The sequence below is a fragment of the Chelon labrosus genome, assembly GCF_963514085.1.
Source record: "Chelon labrosus genome assembly, chromosome: 22".
Lineage (NCBI taxonomy): Eukaryota > Metazoa > Chordata > Actinopteri > Mugiliformes > Mugilidae > Chelon > Chelon labrosus.
The window spans coordinates 8368808-8395573 of NC_140355.1; the positions used below are offsets into that span (position 1 = coordinate 8368808).

General features: G+C 42.0%; 1 protein-coding gene across 3 annotated transcripts in view; it reads left to right on the forward strand.

Moving 5' to 3' along the window:
* The window catches only part of palm2akap2 (PALM2 and AKAP2 fusion), a 78183-nt gene that overhangs the window by 17462 nt on the left and 33955 nt on the right, over positions 1-26766 (forward strand). For 2 of the 3 annotated variants that reach the window (XM_084572477.1, XM_084572475.1), the window contains 5 exons: positions 1436-1557; positions 18182-18296; positions 18912-18933; positions 19746-19874; positions 21090-21920. In XM_084572477.1, the coding sequence (XP_084428603.1) occupies positions 1436-1557; positions 18182-18296; positions 18912-18933; positions 19746-19874; positions 21090-21920 (1219 nt within the window). The remainder of the gene's footprint in view (positions 1-1435; positions 1558-18181; positions 18297-18911; positions 18934-19745; positions 19875-21089; positions 21921-26766) is intronic. The other variant, XM_084572476.1, reaches the window with a different exon arrangement.

A 26766-nucleotide genomic window follows, 5' to 3' on the forward strand; every position in this document is an offset into this window, starting at 1 on the left:
TCTGAGGTTTAATTTGAGGCCTGATTCAGATTATGCGTGTTGGTAACATAAACTTTGTGTTAAAGTGACTGTATCAGTATGTGGGATATTTATGTGTTCAGCTTTGTCTTGGAGCCTGCCATGAGAAGAGAATAAAACAGAGAGAAGAAGATTGTTGGGTTTGTTAAACATCATTAGTTCCCATAGTTTCTCCATAGTTTCTCTCGCTTATCAGCATTTACAGAAAAAGTCCATTAAATAGGAACAAGATATTGTAAGAGACTAGAAACCCCACCGTATATTATACTGTGTCACTGTAGATGTTTGAGGAGTCGTTAGGCAGCTTCTGAAGAGATAAAAATACTTTTTATTCAAGGGAGGCTCTACCTCTGAAGAATGTGTTAATACCAAATTCCATCTGTGTCATCGCGCAGCAGAGAGTGAATGTTCAGTAAATGAATTGTCTGTTCGGTAAAATTAAATAGAAGTGATGCTGTTCTGTGCCAAGTAAAGACATGAGGTTAAAAAGAAAAAAGAAAAATGGGAATACAAGCAAAGTGAATTTGCAAAAAGTTCAAAGAAAACACAGAAGAGTGAAGAAAATCTAATTTCTCTGTTCGTTAAAAAATGTTGTACAGTATGTGTCCATATCACAAAGAAGAGTCAGCAGATCCTCCAGTTGATTTCTGGTGGGGGGTTTTGTTTAGGTTTGGATTGTTTAAGTTGTATTTCTCTTAGGAACAGAGCACGGGGGAGTCACATCTGCTCAGGGCACCACCATAAACGGAAGTCCTCGCGAAGAATAGTCGCTGTAGTAACCTTGGCCTTGTGGGAACCACATTTACATGTAGCAGACGGTGGTTTCCAGCTGAGTTCAGTGTGTTTCTAGGAGCTCTGTGTATGTGTGAGCCTAAAAATCATTGTTCCAGCTGTACTGTTGCAACACCCTGAGTTGGTCCTTTGCTGATTGTCTCGGTCCCACATTGTGTTAAACTAAATACCTTTTGGTTTATGGGTGTTGGTTAGAGAAGACAAAATAGTTAATTGATCAATGCGCACCGTGTCACAGTGTGATGGACATTTGACACCGTTCGCTCATCCGTCAGTCATTATGTTGCTCAAACAATCAACCAAGGACAACCAACAATTAAAGAACCACAAGGATTTAAACATCATCTTAATGTACTAAAACCACAGTAATAATAGCAGCATTACTTTCTAATAAGATCGCACACACAGCTAAACTGTAGTTTCTTAGATGTTCTATCGTCCCATGCTTGTTCGATCACTACATGCTACATATTATTTTCCACATTAAGAGTCCGATAAACAAAATGAACCCCCCTTTTTTTCCAAAGGAATAGTTTCTAGGCATATTTGAAAATTTGGATCAAGAGAGCTTTCCGTTTCCCACCACTAAGCTCTTTGTCCCTCTTGTGTCCCCCCTCCCATGCAGTCCAAAGCCATGCGCGAGCGATGGCTCCTCCAAGGAATGGGACAGGAGGAAGAGGAGGCACGGCGGAAACAGCTGGAACTGGACGAAGAACAAGGGAAGAGGCTCGAAGAAATGATACACAGGTACCAAAAACACGCTAATGCAGCTTGGGCTTGGTTTGCGTTTCATGTCCACTATGGCATCGCTGTTTATGTCTCATTTGTTTTAATTATGGGATGTGTGACAGTTGCACTCTAATAAAAGATCTGATAATGAACAGATGTGAGGAGCAGGGCAACTGTAAGATAAATGTGTCACATGTGTTTTTGATAGTGTGCCTCTCATTTCTGGTAATATGTAGCCTTGATCCAATTGAGGCTCTAAATCTAGACCTAATCACAGAGTTTTGCACATCTCTATTTTCATGGTTCAAACTGGAAATACAGACAGTATGTAACACATTTGATGCTAAAACTCATGAACAGGGACATTTCTAACTGCAATGGGAACACGAAAGCTGTGTAGCTACTGTATGTCAGATTCTGAGAGTGTCATCAGCAGCATATCCTGATTAGAAAAGCCACATTTTTTTGCTTTATTGTTTGTGCTGTAACAGTTCAACACAATGTAACCGGGAAGCGTCGGATGCGTTGAATTCTGCAATCCTTTAACCTTTGAACCAACGGTTTACGACCTGAAGTGCCGCTGCATATAAATATTTATCTTGTCCAAAGAAACAGATGCAAACTGTTACAGGAAGATGGGAAACTGAGTCAAAGAGCGGGGCGTAATTACAGCAGAAGAAAGTGAGATAATCAGAAGGTTGAAAAAGTGAACAAAAGGCTCTGAGTGTACTTCCTGTGTTTGTGTCTCTGGGAGGAGCTTCCTGACTCCCATCAAGCATTGCTGCGAGATAGTCACTTATTCCCCGATGAAGTTGGGGGGTATGAGATCATGCTATGAATAAAGTGCCAGTCAGCTCTTGGCATTAGGAGACTGGGTGTGAGATCTGGGCTGCACCTTGTCTTATCCGGCAAAGGGCCAGATGGATTTTCTTGAGGTATCTGGGGACAGAGGAAGAAACCTGAAGTGGAAAGTAACTAATTAACAGTAAAGGGGTGAGGAATGACACACAATAAAGTCTTGCTACACAAAGTGAATGAATTTGATTAGTAGAAGTACAACTACAACTATATCAGCTGTATGCATGTCTTATTGTCATGTAAAGAACAAAAAAGAATTGAAGACAGTTGTCAGGGCCTGGACAGATGTTCAAAATTTCACAAACAGACAGGAAAACTCAACTTTGAGGAGCAAAAAAAGCTGTTTTTGCAAACTCCATCAACTAAAACTACAGAAAAAAAACAGCATAAGAACAAAACTCTAGATGGTGACTCTTTTGGGGTGGGGGCTTTTTGAGCCAGTTTCAACAGTGTGAACAAAGATAAAACTGATCAGAGCACGCTCAGTAAATCAGGGTTTAGCAGAGGCTCTGGGCCAGTTTGGCATCAGTGAGTCACGCTCCACCTCCTCATCGATCAAATCCCTGCATGAAAGGGACCCTGTTAGTCACCGCAGGTTATCACTAGCGCTGGGAAAACATCAACATTAATCGCTGTCATGAACGCCAGAGTAACATTCGCGCTGGTATAAACAGAACAGCAGTGAATGGTCAAAGAGAGAGCATTGTAGACTAAAAAGTACAGTTGTGATTGTGGAGCTGCTTGGTGTGAGTCACTTCATTCAGCTGCTCTTGAATAGAGCTGTTGTCCAACAGCCTTCTTCGCATAGAAAATATTGCACTGTGTGGTTTTAATTACTTATAAAAGCAATTAAATTGTAAAGATAATTGTTAACAGGGCTACACTCGCATGTGTTGGTGGTCTGGTTTCACTTTTTTTGTGTGGCATTTTGAGTGAATTTGGCTTTAGCTCCTCGGTGTGCCAATAACAGAGGAGGCAGAAAGCTAACCATACAACTATATCACAGTAATTGTATGGTTATATCAGGAAGGTTTGATTTTTTTTCAACCTACTTCCCGAAAATAAGTTTTTACAGGGATTTCCAAAAGCAGCTGCAATGATCCAGAAATTCCTGCAAACTATACTTTGCCAAACCAGCCAGAAACTTTTTAACCAAGTCTTAAAGTTGATGGATGTCTGGTTGTCTGCTTATACCATAATTTAGATAAGCCTCTTCACTTTTAACTTGCAGGTATATCTACAATATCTGTTGTTGAGGCTTTATCAGACATTTCATGTACTTACATACCTGCCGAGTACTGATATGAGTATTTCCTAATTCCTAATTCTTTAATGACAGTGTTCGGGGTCGAGTGAGGTTGCAGTGCAGAGCAGGATTTTTTCAATGTCAGTGATGCATCTTTTGACAGCTGCAGCTAAGGTTGCCTTCACTGTTTTTATGCCATAGTCCTCATCTGTTTCTTTGGATTAAAGGAGCTTTTCTGGTTAGCTTCCTTTCCAGAAGGATCTACTGGTCAGCAGTGAGATGAGAGCCCATTTTCTGACCCACGTGTTCCCAGAATCTGCTTGATGAGCTCCTATAGCATCATGCTGCATGTTACTAGCATGTAGTACCTGCCATTCCAGTCTATTCATCGGCAGGTTGAGCTGCACCTGATTTTCTTTTCCGCAGGTGAAAGATAAAGCAGAAATGTCCAACTATTTTACATCCAACTGCCGTCAAACATCGCCAACATTTTCTCTGCACTGAAAGACTCTCTAGCTAACCTCTTGGTTACATAGTGTGACCCCGGGTTCTTTGAGTAGGCATAGTTTCTCACCATAAAGTGTTTATGTGTATGTTGTTGCAGATTTGTTTTACAAACAAGAGTATGAATACACAACCACTGTACTGGACTCATCTTTAATATCTGTCATCTTGAAAAGTAGCCACATTCATCGTATATTCACCCTAAGCAATGCTAAAGAGACAGATGTCCAAGCAGTTACTATTGTGAACCAAGGTCTCAGATGTCTGCTGAAAATTGCTCTTAAAGGAGCTCAGCTGTCTGGGATTAAACTCCCAAGGCTTTCAGAAAGCAGTCTTTCCAGCGGGTAAAACAAAGTCACAGAGCACATGTGTGGGAGTCTTAAGGAGCGCCTTCAGCCGCACACATCCTAAACTTAAACCCCTGTTAACAGGAGTCGTTTAAACAAATAAACATAAAACACGAATCTTAATGGCGAAAAACGATTACGAGAAACTCTAAACACCGCCGTTAATTCAGGTGACGTCATGGTGGTAGATATTTCCGTCACGTGAATGTGTGTTAGTGTGTGCATTTCAAGCACAGGGTGTGTCGTCTATATTTATACTCTGTGGGACGCCATCCCAGAATATCCGTAACCCGGGAAACTGGAGTCTTTCCACTAGTGATAGGGACAGAGGTGAATAGTTAGGACAAATATGGACTCTTCATTATCCATTTTCACATGTGCTCATGTGTGTATAAAGCAATTTCCATGAAAACTACACCTACGTGCATCCACCTACAGCACGGACATTTCTGAGCAGACTCTTGTAACTAAAAACACAGACGGCTGGGTCCTCTTGTCTGTCCTACTTTTATGGTTGTGACACTGAAAATGTACGCACCAGTGGACACTTTAATGACAGAAAGTGACAAAGACAAACCAGTTGCTCTTTTTATGGCCGCTTGTATCTTTTCATGCACTGGAGAACGCATAAATAAGAATGGAAAAAAAAAGAAGACAAACAGCTGCGTCTGTCCACACAGAACAACTGCAGAGCTACTGAGCTTAAAAAAAGAAGCAAGAGAGAACAAGCGTCCCTTCAGATTATCCATAGGAATGTACAAACCTAATGGAAAACACATTATGAAAAAAAAAAAAAAAACAAGAAGCAGAAAACACAAAGACGTCCGGACAACAGTAGTATCTGTGTGTAGCTTGACCTTAAACTGGAAATCACAAAAAAGTGACAGGAAAACAGTGCTATCTTTGTGCAGGCAGTTTTCATACCTGAAGTTAGTGAAAGTGGACGCAGAAAAAAGGCGGGTGGATGGAAATAGAGTGTGTGTTTGTGTTTTCGTTGTTTAAACCTAGCTGAGGAGCACACAAAGCCACAGAGCGATGAAGCAATAGCGGCCACCGTCCGCAGGAGAAGACGCTAACTTTGCAGAGAGCAGCTAGCAGACGCAAGGAGGCGGAATGAAAGAGCGCGGAGGCAGCAGTGGCAGTTTTACAGATATCCCTATCATTACATGGACTGCATAAGTAAACAGAGAGAGGGACACTGCAGAGACAAAAAGGCCCTTTCACAATGTGGCGCTGACCAGGCCCGTTCCCGCACTGTGCTGCTTTTGGGTTATTGCTTGTTTCGTGTTGCGCAGACGGCTCCCTGCGCGGATGTGGAAATCATTGTAGGGGAGCGGTGTGGTTTTTTTTATGCAGCGCGTTCTGCCACATGTACAAGACAAGTTTCTAAGGTCATCCTGCTGGGGGAGAATTTTTCTTTGTCAGAAATCAGAAAGAAGGCTCAGTCAAGCGGGGTATACGGCGGACGAGAGAGCTCAAGGCGCTGCGGGCAAGCGGCAACCCTCCGGGTCTGAGCGAGGAAGCCCATGCGGAAGTGCAAAAAAATAGTTCGATTGATTGACTGCTGGTGGCTGGCTCCAAAAGGGATCAAATCCCCACAGACCCCCGTGTTAAAAGGCCCAGCTTTACAGCAATATTAAACATTAAACACGTTGACAACATATGTGCTGCAAATACAACACCAGAAAATACTCATCTGCAAATACAGAAACGCCACGCGAGTTCTCCTATCACCAAATACGCCTTGAAAATAAGTTTATATGCTTTTTATTAGCTTGTCAATTCAAAAAATCTGATGGCTTACACAGTGAATTTGCAGGCTGACAGTGTTCATAATAAATATTAATAGTAGTGTTAATAGTGTCATTCGTGCTACTTGCATTGTGTTTCTGCATTTGCTTTTATGAGCGTTAGCTGGTCTTGTGAATTGATGTTGTCAAATTGATCATTTGCATGTGTTTTCTCCGGTTGCAGTGCATTGAGCTCTCTGGGCCACCGTGGACTTAATGGGGAACTCCGGCGCAAAATGAACCTGGGGTTAATAACACATGTGTACCGAGTTCGACCGTTCTCTGGTATTTGTTTTCATGCATTTGTTTTGTTAGTCAAATGTGACCAGTTTTCTTGCAAACCGCTATTTAGCGTATAACGCTAGCTTTCGGGGCACACCTACACATAAAAAGAAATCGCTATTTCTATACCACTAACAAGGCTCACAATATCACCACACTTACACGGTAGCATAACTAGGGTCTCTACATGTAAACCGAAGCATTGAGAACTTTGCAAGTATACAGGCAGTTTATTAAAATAGGAACACAGTACCGTTCACGTCGGGCTCGCATATCCAGGCGGGCGCCATCTTGGGGAAACTGAACTCTCTTTCCTATGCTCTCAGTTCTTTCTTCCGGCAACAGACAGTTCAGTTTCCCCAAGATGGCGCCCGCCTGGATATGCGAGCCCGACGCGAACGGTACTGTATTCCTTTTTTAATAAACTGCCTGTATACTTGCAAAGTTCTCAATGCTTCGGTTTACATGTAGAGACCCTAGTTATGCTACCGTGTAAGTGTGGTGATATTGTGAGCCTTGTTAGTGGTATAGAAATTGCGATTTCTTTTCATGTGTCGGTGTGCCCCGAAGGCTAGCGTTATACGCTAAATAGCGGTTTGCAAGAAAACTGGTCACATTTGACTAACAAAACAAATGCATGAAAACAAATACCAGAGAACGGTCGAACTCGGTTCACATGTGTTATTAACCCCAGGTTCATTTTGCGCCGGAGTTCCCCTTTAACTTATATTGACAAAAACCAGGCCAATGCAGCCAAACGAACCGCGTATGTGTTTATTTATACTTACGGTGCATGTGTGAAGCTTTAACTACGCTGCGAGGTACGGTATGTAGGTCTAAGTAATTAATATAACCTGTCTCCCAGGCTTCCAAAATCCCACATTCCTGCATATGTGTGTACGCCGAGATTATTTTCCTTAATTTCCCCTGCTGCCGCTGGCGTGACCTCATTTCTCCACATTGGATCGATAATGCTTCATCTTATCTCGTCTAACCGTCAATAAATTACCAGACCAGAAAGCCTGTTGCTTCCAAACAGTGCTGAGAAGGCAAATAGGACACATGAGGCCCGGCCGGCGGTGTGGCTACAGCGAACTATACTTGCAGCAAATGAAGTGCCCTGTATTATGTTACATAACGTTCTAAGAATATTTGTCTTTTGCCTCATAGTGGCAGCATGAGAGCACACAGTGTTTAGCTGTCCAAAAAACTGTGCGAGGCAGTTCAGTGCAGATTGTTCCACTGCGGTTTGGCTGTGCAGCTCGCAGAATCTACTTACCCGTTGTTTAAGTGTTAAACAACACACACAAAGACACGTCGTAACAGGCAAAAACAATGTTTTTTCATGCACTGGGTAATATTAAGAGTTTGGGCTGTTTGTCTCTCACGGCTAATAGAAAGAAAACGTCCATATACATCGATCAGGCATAACATTATGACCTAATATTGTGTAGGTCTCCCTTGTGTCTCCTTGTGACTCATCAGAGAATAGACATGGGTCTTCTGAAGGTGTCCTGTGGTGTCTGGCAACAGAATGTTGTTAGTGGGGGTCTTTGGGTCCTGTGGGTTGAGGGGAGGGGCCTCTGTGGAAATGTATGCAAATTAGTGCTCATTTTTTATTCAACACAAAATTTTGTTCCTGAAAACATAGAAAAAAAACAGCTATACATTTTCCTGCCTAACTCTCATGCATTAACATAGTGAAAGAAGGATTTTGAACCTGGCCTTGTCCAGTGTTCAGATTTCTGTTCTGAAAAGTATTAGTGTGTAATTTCGGTGTTTAAACATAACAATTAAGAAAACCTTTGAGTTTCATCGTGACACATATCTACTGTAAATAACCGTTTCCAGTTAAGATCCGGTTTTCTTAAAAATTAGATTTTACCAATACTCTGAGCCAGAAATCAACATTTAAGGAACACTTAAGTACACAAAACTTTCTTGTTTTATTCTTGCCCTGTCCTATTTTTAAGGTTTTAACAGAGTGGTTTGTCTATATATGTTCATGTTTAAACAGATCAGAAAACTTGTCATACAAAAATATACTTCTCCAAGTAACATGAGATTTGAACTCTGAAGTATTAAGACCGTACACTGCATCTAAATCTGAACCTAGTGGTATGAGGCCCTGCTCACAGAATTGAGCATTATTATGGTTAAACGCAGCCTCTGGGAAAATTCTGCTGCATTTGGCTTATTTTCTTAACCTCTGCTGCAACACCAGGCGAGACGCAGACCATTTTATTTGACTGTAACTGCAGCGAAAACAAACTCTAGACCCCAAAATTGAACCTGAAAAAAACTGCTGCAAAGTCCAAAGTGCCCTGGTGTCATGTCATCTACTGGTGGTTGAACATTTACTCGAGTGCTATTCGGTATTTCCATCAAACCGGTGATTTCCAACTCCTGCTGTCTTACAAAAATCAGTGTTGTCTCGGTCAAATTTCAGATGACACTGAGTTTTTAGAAGCCCTAACAAATACTGATTCTTCCTTAAACATTTCAATGAATTCAAATTATATCTCACCAAAAACCAAAGATTGGAGAATTTGTGCATCCGAATTTTTAATGGAATCATGCTGCTTCTGTACTAATAATCTAATTTTAAAAATCTGTACTCGTATTTTTATGCAAAAAATTTACTTGGACTGAAGTAATGTCACATTGCTGTATTGCTAATTCTACTTGAAGAGACCAAAAAGACCAGGATTTCAGTCTCAAAACCCACGGGACATGTTGAATTCTTACAACAGACAAAGGTCTCCGTTTCAAATTTGCTCTCTTTCTTTGTTAGCTTCCAGCCGAGGTCTCAGCTTACAATAAACTTCCTGCTTTATCTCTCCCGAAATCCTAAACACTCCATTTGGTATCTGTTTGGACGTCAAAACAAACTTCTTCAGTCAAGACAGTGTGGAGTGCGTACAGCACAGTGAAGAAGTTCTCCTACGTCATTTACGTGAACATACCACAAGTGTCTCACTGTTTGTGATCTGGCTTTTATCCTGTCCTGCCATTCTTGCAGTTGATTTCACAGACTTATAGTTAAGCCTAGTAATTTGTTGCTTTTAACTGAAGGTTTGTTAATTAAAAACTAAACCATTTTTTATTTTACCTATTTGTTAAGTACATATGAGTTCTCAGAATAAATATGTATGAAACATGGAATCCAAAAGTGTACGGAAGCACCACAACAAATACATTAAGCATAAAGAGACACAGGAACAATATAGTTTAGCAGTCAGACTAATTAATCAGTTGGCAGATCAACAGAAATCAATAAGAAGTTATTTGGACAATCGTTATTTTAGTAAATTCATAAACCTCTCTGTTTTATAGCCTTATAACCTGAATATTATTCTGGATGAAGATTTGATTAAACACAAGTTCACAGAATCTTATAATTCCTTAAAAACGTGGATTCAAGGTGAAGAAATATTGTACTGTCGCTTTACAATGATCGTATTTTGACCAAACTATCGTATGTACTAAAACAAGCGCATTTAATATTCAAGCTATTCTATGTGCATGGAAGTGCAATAACCTAGAAATAAACACGGAGACTTGGCCATTTGAATGAAACAACAGCTTCATTCATTGTCAGTCTTATGGCAAACTGATGTATATGTTGTATTGTATAGGCCCCCGAAACTATCGTATAAATACGATAATTATCGTATATCTGCCAACACTGATTCAAACGTATCTTTTTTGTTTTTTTAAAGACTTGGAGACTATGTTTTTAAGTTTCACACCTTTCAAAGTTTGCCAGGGTTTTATTCAAACTGTTATCAATACCATCTCAAGTCCTTTTACTGATTATGGGGTAAAGCAAGACACAGTGGGATGAAATGATACACAGCTAAATTGCTAACTATACATGCATACTGTACATTTCTAAGCAAAACCCTGAACTATTGTTTGCTTAAGACTTACCTGTTCTTATTTATACTTTATGATGCATTTAAGTAGGTAGGTACCCAAAAGGTAGTCTCAGGTAACTGTTTTCTCAGTCTGTTATTTTATAATAAATTGAATATCTTTAAAAACTGCTGATTTAGATACAATTTTGTGTCAAATGTATATTTTACAGTTTTCAACAACCATTAATCAGTTTATTTGCAGATCAATGATGAAATGATTACTAGTTTGCATCTCTGACCTTTAGTAATTAGTTCAGTAGTTCTTTCTAAATGCTGCTTTCATAGATCCATGCTGCCCGCCTTGTGTTGTTTTTTTTTTTGTTTTATTCCTACAACACAATCTGTAATTTTGTACCCTCTAAGCTGAGAACAATGGAGACGATGAAGACGTCAGATTGAAATAGAAAGCGGCATGTGATGTATCTTTAGTTCTGTGTGTGAATCTCGGCTCTGAACAGTTCATCATTCGCAACAAAAGCAGAAAGGATCAAAGGACTGTTTGAGTTACAGCTGCTATATCCGGGCGTGTGAGTGTAGGCTATAAAACGATCCGCCAAAAATAAGAGCGGGTGGGGATGGATGATGTGCACATCCCGTGTCTCCTCCAAGTCATGTGAATTTGATTAGTGGAATAAAAACGAGGTAACAGGTATCGTTTCGCTTGACCATCTGGTGTTTGTCACCGAAGGTAGCGTTAATCTGTTTTTATGCCCATGTTCAGGTCCTGCTTATGATCGTGAAGATGGATCAACAGTCAGGACAGACAAAGGAAAAAGTTAGGTGCTGAGTAGCAGCATATCATTTTCTACCTTCAAGGGCAGTGATAAGAGAGTGTTAATGTAGGATACACTGCTTTTTAATTTTTGGCTTCATGAGGCCCATGTAGTCACCGGGAAGTTCAGAGTTTGCTTTGGACATAGCAAGTAGTCTTAGAACTAACAACTCCCTGGAGAACCCCACAGTTAGTTTGACTTTTACCCCTTTAATCATTGTTTAGATATAAAAGTTATTTGTTTGTGTTAATCTGCACTAACCAGACTTCACAATTTATGAACCTGAAGGCAAAGTAGAGACCATTTTAACAAAAAGCCCCCAACTAGGGTTAGTCGTCGATGTTCAATGTGGCTATATTTGATTTTTGTGGTGATATCTATCTGTAAAAAGGCCAGCGCTGTGCGAGGATAGCCGGGAAGCCAGACCAACTTCCCCACCTACAACTTATCTAAGTTGGGAAGCTTGTCCGGAACTACTCTCTCTACTGCGGACTGTTTATGCTACAGGCGAAGATTTGCCAGGCCAATCAACTTGTTTGGGTGGACTTTATGTGGGGGTGGACAGGAGAGAAACAGCTACGTAGTCATACATGCCATCTGAGCATCGTGGGACTGGATTTGTTTACAACAAAATGGCTCTGATTAGTTGTGGGACTATCCAGTTGCATGCAGAAGTAATTTTTTTTCTGTATCGGTTGAAACACCACCCGTAATGAAATCCATGTGGCTTGTTACCAGACTCGTATTCTGATAAGAATTGAGTCTGGCTACACTAAGCTAGCGTGAGAGTGTGTTTCTCAAAAAATCATCATTGTAACTTTACATTATAACCTCCTCTTCTTAGCTTTCCTTAGTAACTTTACTTAACTTTACTGCCTTATGCGCACTCACTGGCCACTTTATTAGGTACACAGATAGACTGTATAAAGATAGATGACGGGACAGCTCCTCTAAAGTGAAGCCAAAGCGAGTAGAGCTCCCCCTGGTGGCTGGCTGCAAGTATAGGTCATAAGCTCCACCTCCTCTGTGTTAGTGGGTGGGACTTCGGCCAAACTAAAACACTAAAGTACACGTCAAATCATTTATTTATTTTTTTCTTCCATGGACGGTTTCTGTCTTTTTAGGGTAGTTAATAAAATGCTGATATATGTTCAAGTTTAATTTTAGTTAGTTGACGCTATGAAAATAGGATGTGACATCATGATGATTGACAGTTCCCATGCCAACCGCTCCGTGAACCCATCCCGTAGCACCGTGAGAATAGGAAAAAATAAATAGGACCACTCTTCTGCCCTACCGTCTGGATGTCGCCACGTTAAACCAGGCAACGTTTTTCCAATCTTCTGTTGTTTGGTGAACCCTTTCATATTGAAACCTCGGTTTCCTGTTCTTGGGCGACAGGAGGGACGCTCACTGTGGTCTTCTGCTGCTCTACCCCATCAAGTGCTTCAAGGATTCAGTGTGTTGTGCATTCACAGATGCTCTTCCGCATACCTCGGCTGTAGCAAGTGGTTATTTGAGTTACAGCTCGAACCAGTCAGGCCATTCTTCTCTGACCTCTGGCATCGACGAGGCATATTTAGCCCAGAGTACTGCCACTCACTGGATATTTTCTCTTTTCCACATCATTCTCTGTAATCCCAAGAGACGGCTGTGTGTGAAAATCCCAGAAGATCAGCAGTTTCTGAAATACCCGGAGCGGCCCATCTGGCAGAGACAATCATGCCACGTTCAAAGTCACTTAAATCACCAATTTTCCCCGTTCTGGTACACAGTTTGAACTTCATTAGACTGTCTTTACCATGTCTAGATGCCTAAATACACTTAGTTGTGATTGGCCGATTTGGATATTTGCATTAACAGGCAGTTAAACAGGTATATCTAATAAAGTGGCCAGTGAGTGTAAGTTTAAACTTGCTCTTATCCCGCCAAATGTGGCTTACCCAAGCCACTGAGATGATCTCATCGTCCTAGGAGCTCTTAATCTTTAAAGTGTGCAAGAAAAACTGGAAAATGGGAAGAGCACTTAGCTGTCACACACTTGCAATATCCTTGATAGGTACACAGTGCGGTTCAGCCTTCTTCCTCTTCTGTCCTCCCAGCCTGTCATTGCTTTGTCTGTCTCTGTGTCTCTGACAGGCTGTGTGCACATGGATTCATGCTTGTAGGCACAGACACACACACACACACACACACACACTCACGCACACATATACCACACATAAAACCAGATGTCTCCTCTTCCTCCTCCTGTATGATGTGGAAAACAGTTGCTGCCCACCCAGGCGTATCTATGGCAACTGGCCTGCGGTTGGTTCACAGGGCGGGGACAGTGACATCACTGGTCTCTTTCAGGATTGCCACAGAGATAGTAACACTGCCAGACATGAAGAGACGAGTAAGGAGAGCGGCAGGTCACGGCCTCATCACACACACACAAAATAAAGTAAAGACAGTACATACAATAAAGACATTTTGTTTTGCAGATTTGTCTTTGAAGAAGACATATTTTATGTAAGTGGAGCTGTTTATAGGCACATTTATATTACTGTATTTGAACTACAAACTACTAAAGCACTTATTGCTTGCTCTAAAATACTTTTTGACAAATCAACCATGAACAAAAAAAACAGATGGAAGATGTTGGTATAGCTGGCACAGTTTTTTTTATAGACTTAATTTATGACAGAAAGAGTAGCAGCCAGCGTAATAACCCTCTGAACCAGACGGTCTCTCCTCTTCATGCTTTACTGCATCTCACTTTGCTGGATTTATGAAAGCTATTTGAGGGAGATAGAGCAGTGCTACCTCCGGGATAGGCACAATAAAACCACATCCACTGTGTTATTTCTTCTCTTCATGTGCACACAGTCTTGGTGATGTTGAGGTTTGATCACTAGGGGGTGCCAAACACAAGCATCAGCCTAAATTTACAGATACAGCAAGTCAAAGAACATCCAGGCAGCTGACACAGTAAAATACACACTTAATTCTATTCAATAGTCCCCTAAATAGATTATTTTTTAGTTTTGTAGTAGTAGTGATTTTAGTGTATAGCTTTACAGTGCAGTATTTATCCTTTTATACCTGGTTTGTACTTTATTCCCACCCTTCTCCACATCCATTTATTACTCATCCCTCTTGTCTACAGTCTTCTCTGTGTTTTTTACAGTGTGTAACCTAACCAGGTGCCACAGAGACAGAATGCCTCCCTATAAGAGTGTATTATATTGATTTGTCATTTGCAGTGACAGTGACCGTCTGGTAGGATGCTCTTAATAATACACTACATCACAGAATAGCAATGTAAGCAACCTGCGTCCTCCTCCGGTCACAAATCTTGATTCACGCCCAGTTTGCCAAGACCTCATGCAGCTCAGAGGAAACAGAAGTAAAATCCATTTCCCGCCAGAAAGGTGGGAAATAGGAAATGAGATCAGGAGGAGCAGGGAAGGTTAGCCACATGAGAGGCAATGGTGTGCAATAGTGGTTAGGAAAAGGTAAAAGATAAGGCCGGGGAATCTTTCATTTCCTGACAAACGTTGCACAGTTTGTATGTTAGTGATCCAAAATCACCTGTGGTTCTTCCAGTTCTAGGGAACTGCGAATAGAATAAAATATCTAGCAAATGTGGCACTGCAACTGCTAATGATGACAGTCTGGATGCCTGGTACACTCATCATTTTACTTTCTCGCAGGGTGACTTTTGAGATTTGTGACTTTTTTGACTTCCAACAATTTAGCTATGAAATTGAAAATGGCTCATCTTTTGTGGACTGTACTATGTCAGTCAACGAGAAGTAATAGAGGAAGTGAAAGTCAGTAGACTTAAAGTGTCTTAGACTATAAGCACATGAATGATATTAATGGATGTTGGCATAATTTAGCAAGGCACATTAGTTAGACAACGTTTAGTGCCTGTTACTGTCAATGATTGCTCTCCATATTGATCTCAACACTTTTATGATCTGCAGTTTGTTTCCCATTCCTCCCGCTAACACACCAGACAAGTTTACATAATTCACACTAAGTAAGACGCCTCATGATTTCAGACCAGATCAGCTGTATGTTGTCCACAAATGAATAGTCATGAAGAATAACAAAGCAGATAGCTTTAGTTCTACTCAGTCCTTCATTAACAGGATGAATAGTTCTTTCTGTATAAAAAGCTTGGCTGAAAATACTGCTTTCCGTAGATCCCGTTAGTACTGGCGTCACTAAATCACTAAAATCATTAATGGCTATGAGCGATCAACCTTTAAAACCCGTGTACCCTTCTTTTAGCTCCATTCCGTTCTATTTTTCCATGTTACCCTATCCTTGCACTGATATGCATGTTAGAGGACACATTGTCCTTTCTTAAGTAGACAAAGTGACTGGCCTGAATTGATTGCACATTGTGATGCAGTCCTTGCTATTGAGTCCATTGTTGGGTTTCTCATACCATCAAGGCTAGGGTTAAATATTGATCATTACCGTGTCTATAAATAACTGACAGTTTTTTGTAGATATTGTTCTTGCATACCGCCAGAGATGACAAATTCAAAGAACTTTGGTTATATTTGTAACTCCATTTTCTCTGCAATAGGCTCCACCAAACTCCTAGCTGCTGCTGCTGCAGCACACGATTATTGCTGCTTGACATAAAGCATCAAGCCAGGGCAGGAATTTTGCCACAGACCGCAATTTAAACCTTCAGTATACTGCGATAGACAATGAGATTTACCTGACGTGGATTAGCATGATAAGCATTGCTTGAACTTATTGGCCATGGACTTGAATGTGATGGGCGTTCATAAGTCTAGTTCATTGTTGATTCAAGATGTGGCTTTTACCTGCTTAATGCCTCTGAAAATAGACTTTACTGTACAAAATACATGAATAATGATCCAACGTAACATAATGCAGCCTATCAGGCTCAGCACATGGCTCTCTTCAGAATGGACTTTGGGATTTACAATTACTCGCTTGTACGTTGCGTAGCAAGGACAATCCAGAGTGCTTTTTGAATACGCAGGTCCTTGAATCATCTCCTTTCAGATAGCACTGACTGACCCTGGACTGCGGTGATTATTTTGATCCACACAATGCCTTAAGGGAACAGTTACATAAGGCCAATTATTTTACGTTAAGAAACTGGTTGGGGGCTTTGCTCAGTTGTCAGATGCAAGCAACATTTCACGTGTACAGCACAGCTGAGACAAACAACAGATTTGCGTGACAGATTCAGACAACCGAAGCTTTACTTCCTATCCCATAGCAACCCTACTGTTGTTCCATTGCGATACACAATGCAGTGCAATGTTCATGTTTCCTGTAAAAATCAAGTATATTATTATGGTCTGTCAGGGAGTGCATGTATACTAACGGGAAGGGTTTTTGGTCCCCACAGTTATTAAAGCATTGATAGTAAGTCTTTGTAATGCTGCAGTAGTTCAGGTTCAGGTTGCTGTTTTAACACCTACACACATCACACAGCTGAAGGTGAACTTGAGTAGAAACACTGGCAGATGGTGAAGTGTAGACTGTGTGGTTTTGTTTAGATGAACATCCGTTCTTAGCACCAAAGCGCATTTTTTTATGAACTTTGAATATACAATTCTTGATTTTGTTTGCACAGACAAATGAAAAAATGTCACTCACTGTTTAATAAGGTCTACTCATGCAAACAAGCTGTGAACTTGTGTTTCTGCTGAAGGGCTTCACAGAAAATGTTCCTCTTGCAGTAAACAGCACGGTCAGGACAGTGTGTACTAGAGTGTGTTCATGTTTGCTGATTCTAACATCATGTTATTGTTATAAGCCTTAATATCTCTTTTACATGCTCATACACACTGACGCACAAATTCCTGATGTCCCAGAGGAGTGTATTCTGAAGTGAGGAAGCAACCCTGGTCCTCCTCCCAGACCGCTTCCTAGTATTGTTGTTACATCCATGTCGTTGTGAGCACGATGTTGGTTTGCTTGTATGTGAACCTGAGCCTATTTAAGGTAATGGTACTGATGTCTTGGGACTGTCCTTTTCAGAAAAATGTTGGGCCATGGTCTCCTAACTGGTTGGCTGATACTGTATGCCCTTGCCCAACTAGATTCTTATTGGGCAGATGATCGCCAATGCTACTTTAAAAAGGAGACACATCAGTAGCCTTCCAGGATTATTCAGTAGTGTTCAGTGGCAGGAGGGGCTGACTACATCATTGAACACCCCACTTTTCACAGCTTTGCTTCACGCCCAACTGGCCGACCTAATGGAAACTGCTTGGTCTAACTTATTTAACATTCACTGAACGTTCACTTGGAGTTCCAACTAGTTGACATTGTGTTGTAGGAGTTGCAGGTGTGGCTGCAGATGACCCAAAAATTGAATGTAAACCTTGCAAACAGCAGTTTGCACATTACAGCTCCATTGTGCCTATCATCTAAAAACAGTAGGCTAACTCGCTGCTGTGTTAGAATGCTCTGTCAACTTTGTTTCACACAAATATTTTTCAAAATTTAACTTAAAGGTAACTGGTTTAAAATGATTTAATATGCAGCAAATAGTGTCTTTTATGATCATTTGTTATGAATTTAGTCGAACAGCCCTCCTAGGCAGATAAGCCTATGCTGAGATTACCCCTGTTGATGAATCAATATACAGTACAATTAATGTTTAATTTTTTTTTTTTCCATTGCTGCCATTTTTTCCATTGATTAGTTCAAGCATATATACAATGTTAGTAGACTAAGATTTTCTTTGGTTTATTACAGATCTACAGAATTGAATTGAAATGTTAAAAAGCTGGTGTAGATGCATCCAAGAGTGTTTGAGAATGAAAGACTGAATTTGATGGACAAGACCAGTTTTCCTTTATGAAAACCTTTTTTTTTCTGTGAACCATTCTGCAGCAATATCTCAACAGTTGTGTGTATTTGTTTGCAGGCTGGAGTCTGAAATTGGCGCACTGGAGAGTGAAGAGTCCCAAATCTCCGCCAAAGAGCAAGTTCTTCGCGAACGCCTGAAAGAGACCGAGCGCTCGATAGAAGACCTGCAGAAGGTATAACAACAAGAGGTTCCTAAGACCTGGTAAAGCTATGGATTGCCAGCATTTAAAGAAGTGTCATAACACCGAAATAAACGACCCTCTGTAGTGCAGTAACTAGTCCAACCCCATAGAACTTGGGCAAGTCTTGCAAACACTTGTTTGTTTGTTTTTTTACACATTAATTGTTTTTCTCCTGAGAGCAGATAGTAAAAATGGCATGGAGTCTTGTAAAGCCTGGCTAATTAAACCCATAGGCCTGGTAGAGTTTTTGCGTAGTAGCTTTGTGTTTGTAATTGCGTTTTAAAGCTAATTAAATGCACGGCCATTTAGTTGTGGCTGCTACATTTTGAAAAGGGGCTACACCCGAGTAGACTTTCCACTGAAACTGAATAACATTTACTTTTGAAACAAAGGCTGCTGTTAATTGGATCAGCACTCTGTGGTAACTTTTAAAGTAGCTTTAAATTTGAAAAAAATTTGCAGTAGTAAACAAGAAAAGTCAGAAATGTTCACAAACGTTCTCTAAGGAACAAAGTCGTCAGTTATTATCTCATTAGTAAACACTATACAACATATACAGCACTCTGCTAAATAGCTTAAATGGATTTTCTCCTGTCTCTCTTTCAGAGTCTGATGAGCCAGAATGACGGTAATGACACACATGCTTGCATGCATATATATACTGTATATACATATATATACATATACACACAGGATGTGTGTGTGTGCGTGTGGATAATAATCTCGCTGAGGCAGGAGAGATGCAAGCCAGAGCTCGCTCCTGCACCCCCCAACACACACTCATACTCACGAAGACACACTCGTAGACATATATTTATATATGCGCACAAACACACACTGCTACAAAAAAAAAAAAGCACTCATTTACACACACATACACATTCACACACACACACAGAGCCCGGCTCAGCGAGACTATTGAGGCTCACACACACACAAGGCCATGACTCTGCAGCCTGCAGTCGCTGGCTTTATCCCCCGTATTCACCAACAAGCCCCGTAAGCCCCTAAAGCTTTGTTCTTGTCATCACACAAACACACACACACACAGGCACACAAGCACACACACAAAGCCATCACAAATACACAAACACACACCCATACTTCTGCTGCATAAGCACTGAACCTCAGGGGTACTAGAGTTGCCGTGGACACAGAAAAAGAGAAGAGGAAAGTTGATTGTGTGTGTGTTTGTGTGTATTTGTGCGTTGAATAGGGGCGGGCAGCATCGCACAGAGGTGTGGTTAGTATCCCCATTGGGAGGCAGGGCTGTATATGTGTGTGTTTTTGCATCAGGGTGCGGCTACACATCACTGAGGTGTGTGTATGGGCGCACACACAGCGCGCATGCGAGTGTGCTTATTGTGTGTGCGCGCGACTCTCCCACGCAGCTTCATCCCACTGACCATGTGTCATTTCCCCTCCTGTGCTGCTGCTCAGTAGATGCCATCGGCCGCATGTCAGCCCCTCTCTCGGACTGCATGGACCCTGACCCCAACCACCTCGTCCTGGCCACGCAGCCGCGGGCCGGCCTGTCTGCCTCCGGAGACAACGCCATGTCAAGACCTGGTAAGACGGAGGGGGGGAGAGGAGGGTGAGGGAGGGGAGAGAAGAGAGAGGGAGGGAGGGAGGGATGACAGAAAGGTTTTGGACCAAGGCCAAGTTGGATTATAACCTGGATAAACTGGTACGCACATGGAGCGCGAACAGGAACGGATACGGATAGTTAACGGAGATTCAGTCAAATCAATCTAAACTTCAAACGTTACGCATCTACACGTTCTGGCAAAAAACAGCTCAATTATTTACTTAACTAATATTTATACATATGAAAGCACATCAACATCATTTGTATTGACTATTTATTATTGGAAAACTAACATTAGCTTTAGTATTTGTGTAGTAGTCATTATTACAAGCTTTAATTCAGCCATGTATTGGTAACAGGTCACGTCAGCAAATTAGTATAGGGATTAACAAAATATATCATTTATTACTTTATCATGAGTTTCAGTTTTTAATAAATTGATTTAATTAACTTTAGTTTCGTATTCATCAGATTAGTGTTAGCTGTACTTTTATTCCTAATACTTGTAGTTAATTACTCTGACAATTGGAATGACAACTGTGATCAGTTTCTCTTGTTAAAAAAAAAAAAAAAAAAAGTCTAGGTGTTAACAGTAAACTGGTCCTATCTTACTGTCTGGTTTCATTGTATTTAGTTCTGCTGACCTTGCAGTGGGGCATTCGGTAGCTCTAAAAAATAAAAGCTCAGCTTTTGGGGCTGTGTGGGGAAATGAGTTGCAGTGGTAATGACTCATACGTGGTACGATGAAGAGTAAATAACGGGACTAAAACCGAAGCGGCTCAGGTGTGAATATTAATCTTTCTTACGTTATTAATCTTCCTTTACTTTCTCAGGACTAAAAACAGTTGGGTCCTGAGGTGCTCTCCTGCAGCCGTCCTAGGGCTTATTTAAAGTTTAGTTTTTACCAGAACATCCACATGTCCTCACTTGTGGATCCTTTCTAGTTCACCTGCAAGTTAATGTGTTGTGTTTTACTAATTGCATTATAAACTCATCATATTGCATATTTGTAGAGAAATATGTCCCTGTCCACACACCTAACCCTCCACTTTTTCCACCCCTCTCCGCTGGTCCCTCCCCACCCCTTCACCCTTCCCTCAAACCCCACTCCCTTATGCATCAAATCTCCCCTCCTCCCCGTCTCTCTTCCCCTCCACTCCTCCACCCTCCTCTCCCTCACCCCCCTCCCCTAACAGCAATGTTTGCCATGGAGATCAACGTGCAGCACGACCCACAGACGGGCGAGCAGCGCATCCTGTCGGCCAATCGCGTGAGCCCGCTGGATGTAGCGTCGCGCGGCGTCAAAGTCTACGACGACGGCAGAAAAGTGGTCTACGAGGTCACGTCCTCTGGCGGCGTCTCTACCACCACTGTAGAGAATGGTTGGAGCTCTGCGCAGGTTGACCAGCTGATCCAGCGAGCAGCCAGGCCTGAGGCGAGAGGCGAGGATGGCGGGAGGGCTCAGGTGACAGTGACCCCAGCCGCCCCTCAGGCCTACATTTCCCCAGCAGATGTCGATGATCTGTCCCCACCCTCCTGCGCTCCGCCATCCATCCCTTCAAGTCCACCGGCCCAGGTCATCCTCCAGAGGGAAACCCGTCTGGGCATGATGCCCCCCTCCTCAGCTCCTGTGACTACCCAACCGGGCTCCTCGGCCCACCCGGCCGCCGATCACACCTCGCCGCCCCAAGCCAGCATGGAGCACCCGATCACCATGGTGTTCCTCGGCTACCAGGACGTAGACGACACGAGCGAGAGCAGGCGGCTGCTGGGCTTCGACGGCGCGGTGAAGGCCGAGGTGGTTCTCATTGACGAAGACGACGAGAAGTCGCTGAGGGAGAAGACGGTCACCGACATCTCCATCCTCGACGGCACAGCGGCTGACCTCGTGTCCGGGCGGCCGGCCACATCCGAAGCGGTCAGCACGGAACTGTCGTCCGAAGGCCGTGACCCCGACAGCGCCTCCTCGCCCCCTGCAAATGCAGACGCCAACACAGCCCCCCCGCCCGGCCTCACTCCCTCCACAGGTACAGACAAGAGGAAACGCTGCGAGTGCTGCATCCTCATGTGACTGAATCCTCTCCCTCTTCCACCCTTTTATTATTACCCTCTTCTCCTCTGTGTCTGGATGATTACTAACAGAAGCCCTGCCTTCCTCCTCCTCCTCCTCCTCCTCCTCCTCCTCCTTTGGACTGTGATCAACTGGCGCACACAAACACACTCTTCTCTGACTTTTGACTTTTTACTCAGTTACATTATCACCTCTACATCTCTGCTATTTCGTTACCCTCTCTTTGAGCGTGGAGGCTCTGCCTTCCCATCTGCTGTCTCCTCAGGCAACACTGTATATTTCACAAATCCAAACCGACACCAATATGCAGGAAATAAGCTGTTGTCGTGCAGACAGCCAGATGGAGAAGATTGTTGACAAACCGCTTAAAATGGGTCACACAAAACTTCTCTCAGTGGACAATCACAGTCACATTGCTACGCTGTCTAACCAAACAGTATGCCCGGCACAAAGGACAATCCCCCAGATCATCGACTTTAATAAGGCGGTTTATAAAATGGTCAAAAACACAAACACAGTCTCACTTATTTATTTATTTATTCCTCTATTCAGTCACTTCCTTTTCTGACCACCCGTCTCCTGTTGTTACCGAACATAAACAACCACACACACCCAACGTATGAACTCAAACAACCCACCCCGTTTCCTCGCGCAGACCCTCTGTGACGAGGGTGGAGCGGTGGGTCCTTGTTGCCTTGGTTTCTTTACGTGCCTCTTTCATTCTACCGCACCGATAGTCCTAACAGAAATTAAGAGATTATTAGATGTTAGACTTTTATTTCAATTTGCTGGTGTTCCCTGAACACCTTTTGCTTTTGTTTTGAAATTTGATTACCATTGAATTGTTGGGACGTTTGTTTCCATGAGAAACAGAGTCTTTGACATTGTAGTTAGTAGTCTCTCTCTTCCTCTTCCTCATCTCTCTTTCTCTTCCTCATCCTTCTTTCTCTTTCTCTCTCTCTCTTTCTCTTTCTGGTGTTTCCTCCATCGACTCCAGCTATTCCACTGCTGAGGTAATTTCCTCTTATTCTAGTACTTCCTAATTCAGCAGCCATTAACGAAGCCGTGGAACACCCTTTGGCAGCCAGTAGGATCTGCACAGCCAACTTTCCCAGTGTGTCTAAACACTGTAGAGCACAGGAAGCCAATGGCAGCTTAACGAATCCCACTCTTTCAGCGAGGGAGCACATACATCTACACCTAAAGAAACCGCAAATGGGTTACCACTAGCGGAATGGGCACAAGACAGGCCGTAACAATCACTATTAAATTAAACAAATATGACAGCCGTGCTCAAATGAGCTTTTAAACAATGGTTGTGTGTTATGTTTATCTTTATATCCATTAAATTCACTTCCTGGCTGCAGAGATCCATTTTACTCTTTAGACGACAAAGAGGTTAAAAAAGAAAAACTGCCAGCCCTCTCTATAGTCTCCACCCGGGCCCTCGTTTACAAGGGTGCTACAAATAATTGAGGCCTGGGTGTCATTATAACGTCATATACGGCCTATAGAATATTATAATGTAGGTCATTTTACTTGGCTGGTTTTCAGAAAATCTCTTTGAAAGCAGTCACCAGCCTCACGCTGACTGATAACAGATGCTCTGAGAAGATTTTGCATCTTTCCTCTCACATTAGATGGATAGAGGAAGATCAGTAAAGTGCTGCAGCTCACATTACGAACACAAAACTGAAGAAAATGTGCACTCACATAAGGGAGCATCTTCAGGTACATGATGCAAATTTAGGGGTGGTTTTGTGACTCAGGTGTTCATGAAGTGGCTTGGTTCAAATCAAATCTGGGTCTTGATCTAATTATTTGACATGAAAGCGAAATATTTACGCCATCAAAAAAAGAAACTGACAAATACACATTAAATCTAAATGGGGTCGAGTGCTGTAGTTTTTTTTCTCCTCATTTGTCGGACAGTAATACTCGACTAAAGAACATCTTTTTCTACGCTGTGTAGAAGCTCTGGTTATAGCCATTAAAAAAAAGAATTAAAGACAGAACAAGAAACACTATATTTTCAGCACTCAATGCTCTCAACGGCTCAGAGCACAGCTACACCAAACTCTCACCATTCAAACAACCGCGCTTCAGTGTGATTGGCCACTGCTGCTGTCACTCAGTCCAGCCGGCCGTGTGATTGGTCACCGCCGGGCCCGCCTGGATCTGGTTTCCCTGTGTAGATAAAGAATGTAAATACGCTCTATATTCTATTTTATTTTCCACATCTATATAGAGATCTAGTGATAATTCAGATTATTAAGGTACCAGACGTCGTTACGACGTCCCACGATGCCACATGATGACTGTATGAGTGCACGAGCCGGAGCTTTGTATATTTTCATCCTCTCACTCCACTGCTTTGCCGTGTGTAACCTCACAATTAACCCCACACGACTCTTTCCCCCTCTCCTGATCATCACCCCTTTTTGGCGGAGTGCTATAGATAATTATTTCTTTCAGCACATGGACTGTAAGGCTAGCGTAGGCTGGGGATCGCCACAAATGCTGTGCCGCTTACCGTCCCAGGTAAGACGGCAGTTTGGTTTTAAAGACTGAGGACACTGCAGAGGAGTGTATACTGGAATGTGTAGTATTCGTTTCCCCCGAAGTGTGATACACGCACACAATGTGCAGCAGAGCAGAGAAGCACTTACATTGTGTCACCATCACAATTTCAAAAACATAAAAAAAACTAAAAAAAAAAAAAAACTTTGAGAATGGAACCTGACCAATCCAGTTTGCCTGTTTGGGTTGTGTGTGTATGTTTTTGGTGTAAAGCGAGGAGCTGTATACAATCGACAGATGTGTTGAGTTTACCAGCCCCACTGCCACGCCTGCAGTACTCCTCTGACTCTGTAGGGGTCTCTGTTTCCTTGTCTGCCTGCCCTCATGGTTGTATGGACTGTTAAAACAAAAAGGAGCCATTTTCTATTGTTCACACTCCTCTCTCCCTCTCTCCCTCTCTCTCTCTCTCTCTCTTTCTTTCTTTTCTATATTTCAGTCTCACTCTGTCGCATCCTCTATCTCTCCCTCTCCTTCTCTCTCTCTCTCTGTCTCTCTTCTCTGATGTCTGTATCCTCTCTCTATCTTTGGTCAATAAAGCTGAGTTTCTCCAGTCCCCCCCTGCTGTCTCTTGCTTGTTGTTCTTTCCATCTGTCTCTAACATTCACTTTTTCACTGGCTGCTGACAACAAGATCACGAGCCGCCCTTAATGCACCCACTGCCACTAACATGTACGCACATCGTGTTTTCAGCAGCCACATACGAGACGCACACGAGTTCTTGGTTCCCAGGTTTCACCTGTAACTCTGTTTAAAGGATGTTACATTTAGAGATAGTCTGAGGCAGAATCCTTGCGACAGGTTTTACGTGCATGCAGTGTGCTATCACTTACTCATATACTCATGTCCACATCTCACATGATTAAACATAAATAGAGGTCCGGCAAAGGAGTTGATCAAAACTTTTAAATAGTTTTTTTTTTTTTTTGTATTTCCGCACTGCAGGAAGTGAGAATTATTGTAGTTCTTGGAATTAGATTTTAGTGTCCTAATTTAGGGTTAACACTTTCCCAGCACAAGAGAAACCTTTAGTGGCTTAAGTGAACCATGCAAACATTTGCAAGACGTTAGCCGTGCAAACAAAAGATCCTAATGTTAGCCTGAAAACGGGACAAAACTTGGAGAAATGGACCAACAGTGAAGTTCAGGCTTTATCCAAGCGTGATAGTTTTGTATGCAACTGTATGTCGAGCAGAGCTGTGTCAGCTATTACATCACTTCAGCAGTGTAAATGTAAACAGAAATCCTATGAAGGTATCTTGCTTTCAGGGTAGGTCCACAGTTTGTAGTTTCCCTCAGAAGGATCCTGGAACTATCTGGTGTAACAGAGCCTTCTGGAAAGGAGAAGAAGAAGTGTGCTCTGGTTGTGTCCACTGTCATACTAATAAAACTTTTCTGCCTGATTTATTTAACCCAGTTCAGCCCAAACCTCCAGTTACAGCCAGTACGAATTTAGAGCCCAGCTTTTAAAAGAGACAGGCATAAAATTAGGAAACATGAAACAATAATATGATTCAGCCAAACAAAATCTATTATCTATTTACTAACAGTATTACAAATACAGGTGATGCATTTAGACACATGCAAGGTTTAATTGTAACATGTTATCAGCCTGTTACTGCCACAGATAATAAGACAGAAATACAAGATGCCTAGATAGATGGTGTGCTCATTTCACAAATTTTTGTGTAACCTCCTTTGCTATGACTTGACACCGCTCATGATAAATGGCTCTAATATTACAGCTACATTCCTTCAGGGACTCATACTGTTTTTGTGAGAGTGTGTGTGTGTGTGTGCATGGTATCTAATGAGTTTACACACTGCTCTGTGACTGCAGCAAATACAGAATTAGAAGGATCAGCAGTGGAAGAAGTATTCAGATCCTCCGACTGAGAGAAGTTAGTAATATCACACTGTAAAAAAATTGTATTAATAGAAGCACATAAGTAGAATAGAACAGTGTATTTAAAGCAGAACATTGCTTATGTTATATAGTATTATCAGTCATGCACTGAAGCACAAGATGCATTTTAGTTTTCTTAGCTCACTGTAGTTGAGCGCGTGAAGTATTTTGAGACCCATTTACTTCGTTAATCAGTTCATTATTTAGTTTGGTCATTGTTTCAGATTTTTTATAATCATAAAATTACTGCCAATGAAAACGCCTGTCGTGTGTTTTGGGGTGGCTAAACCTATAACAATGAGTAGTATTTTATAAGGCG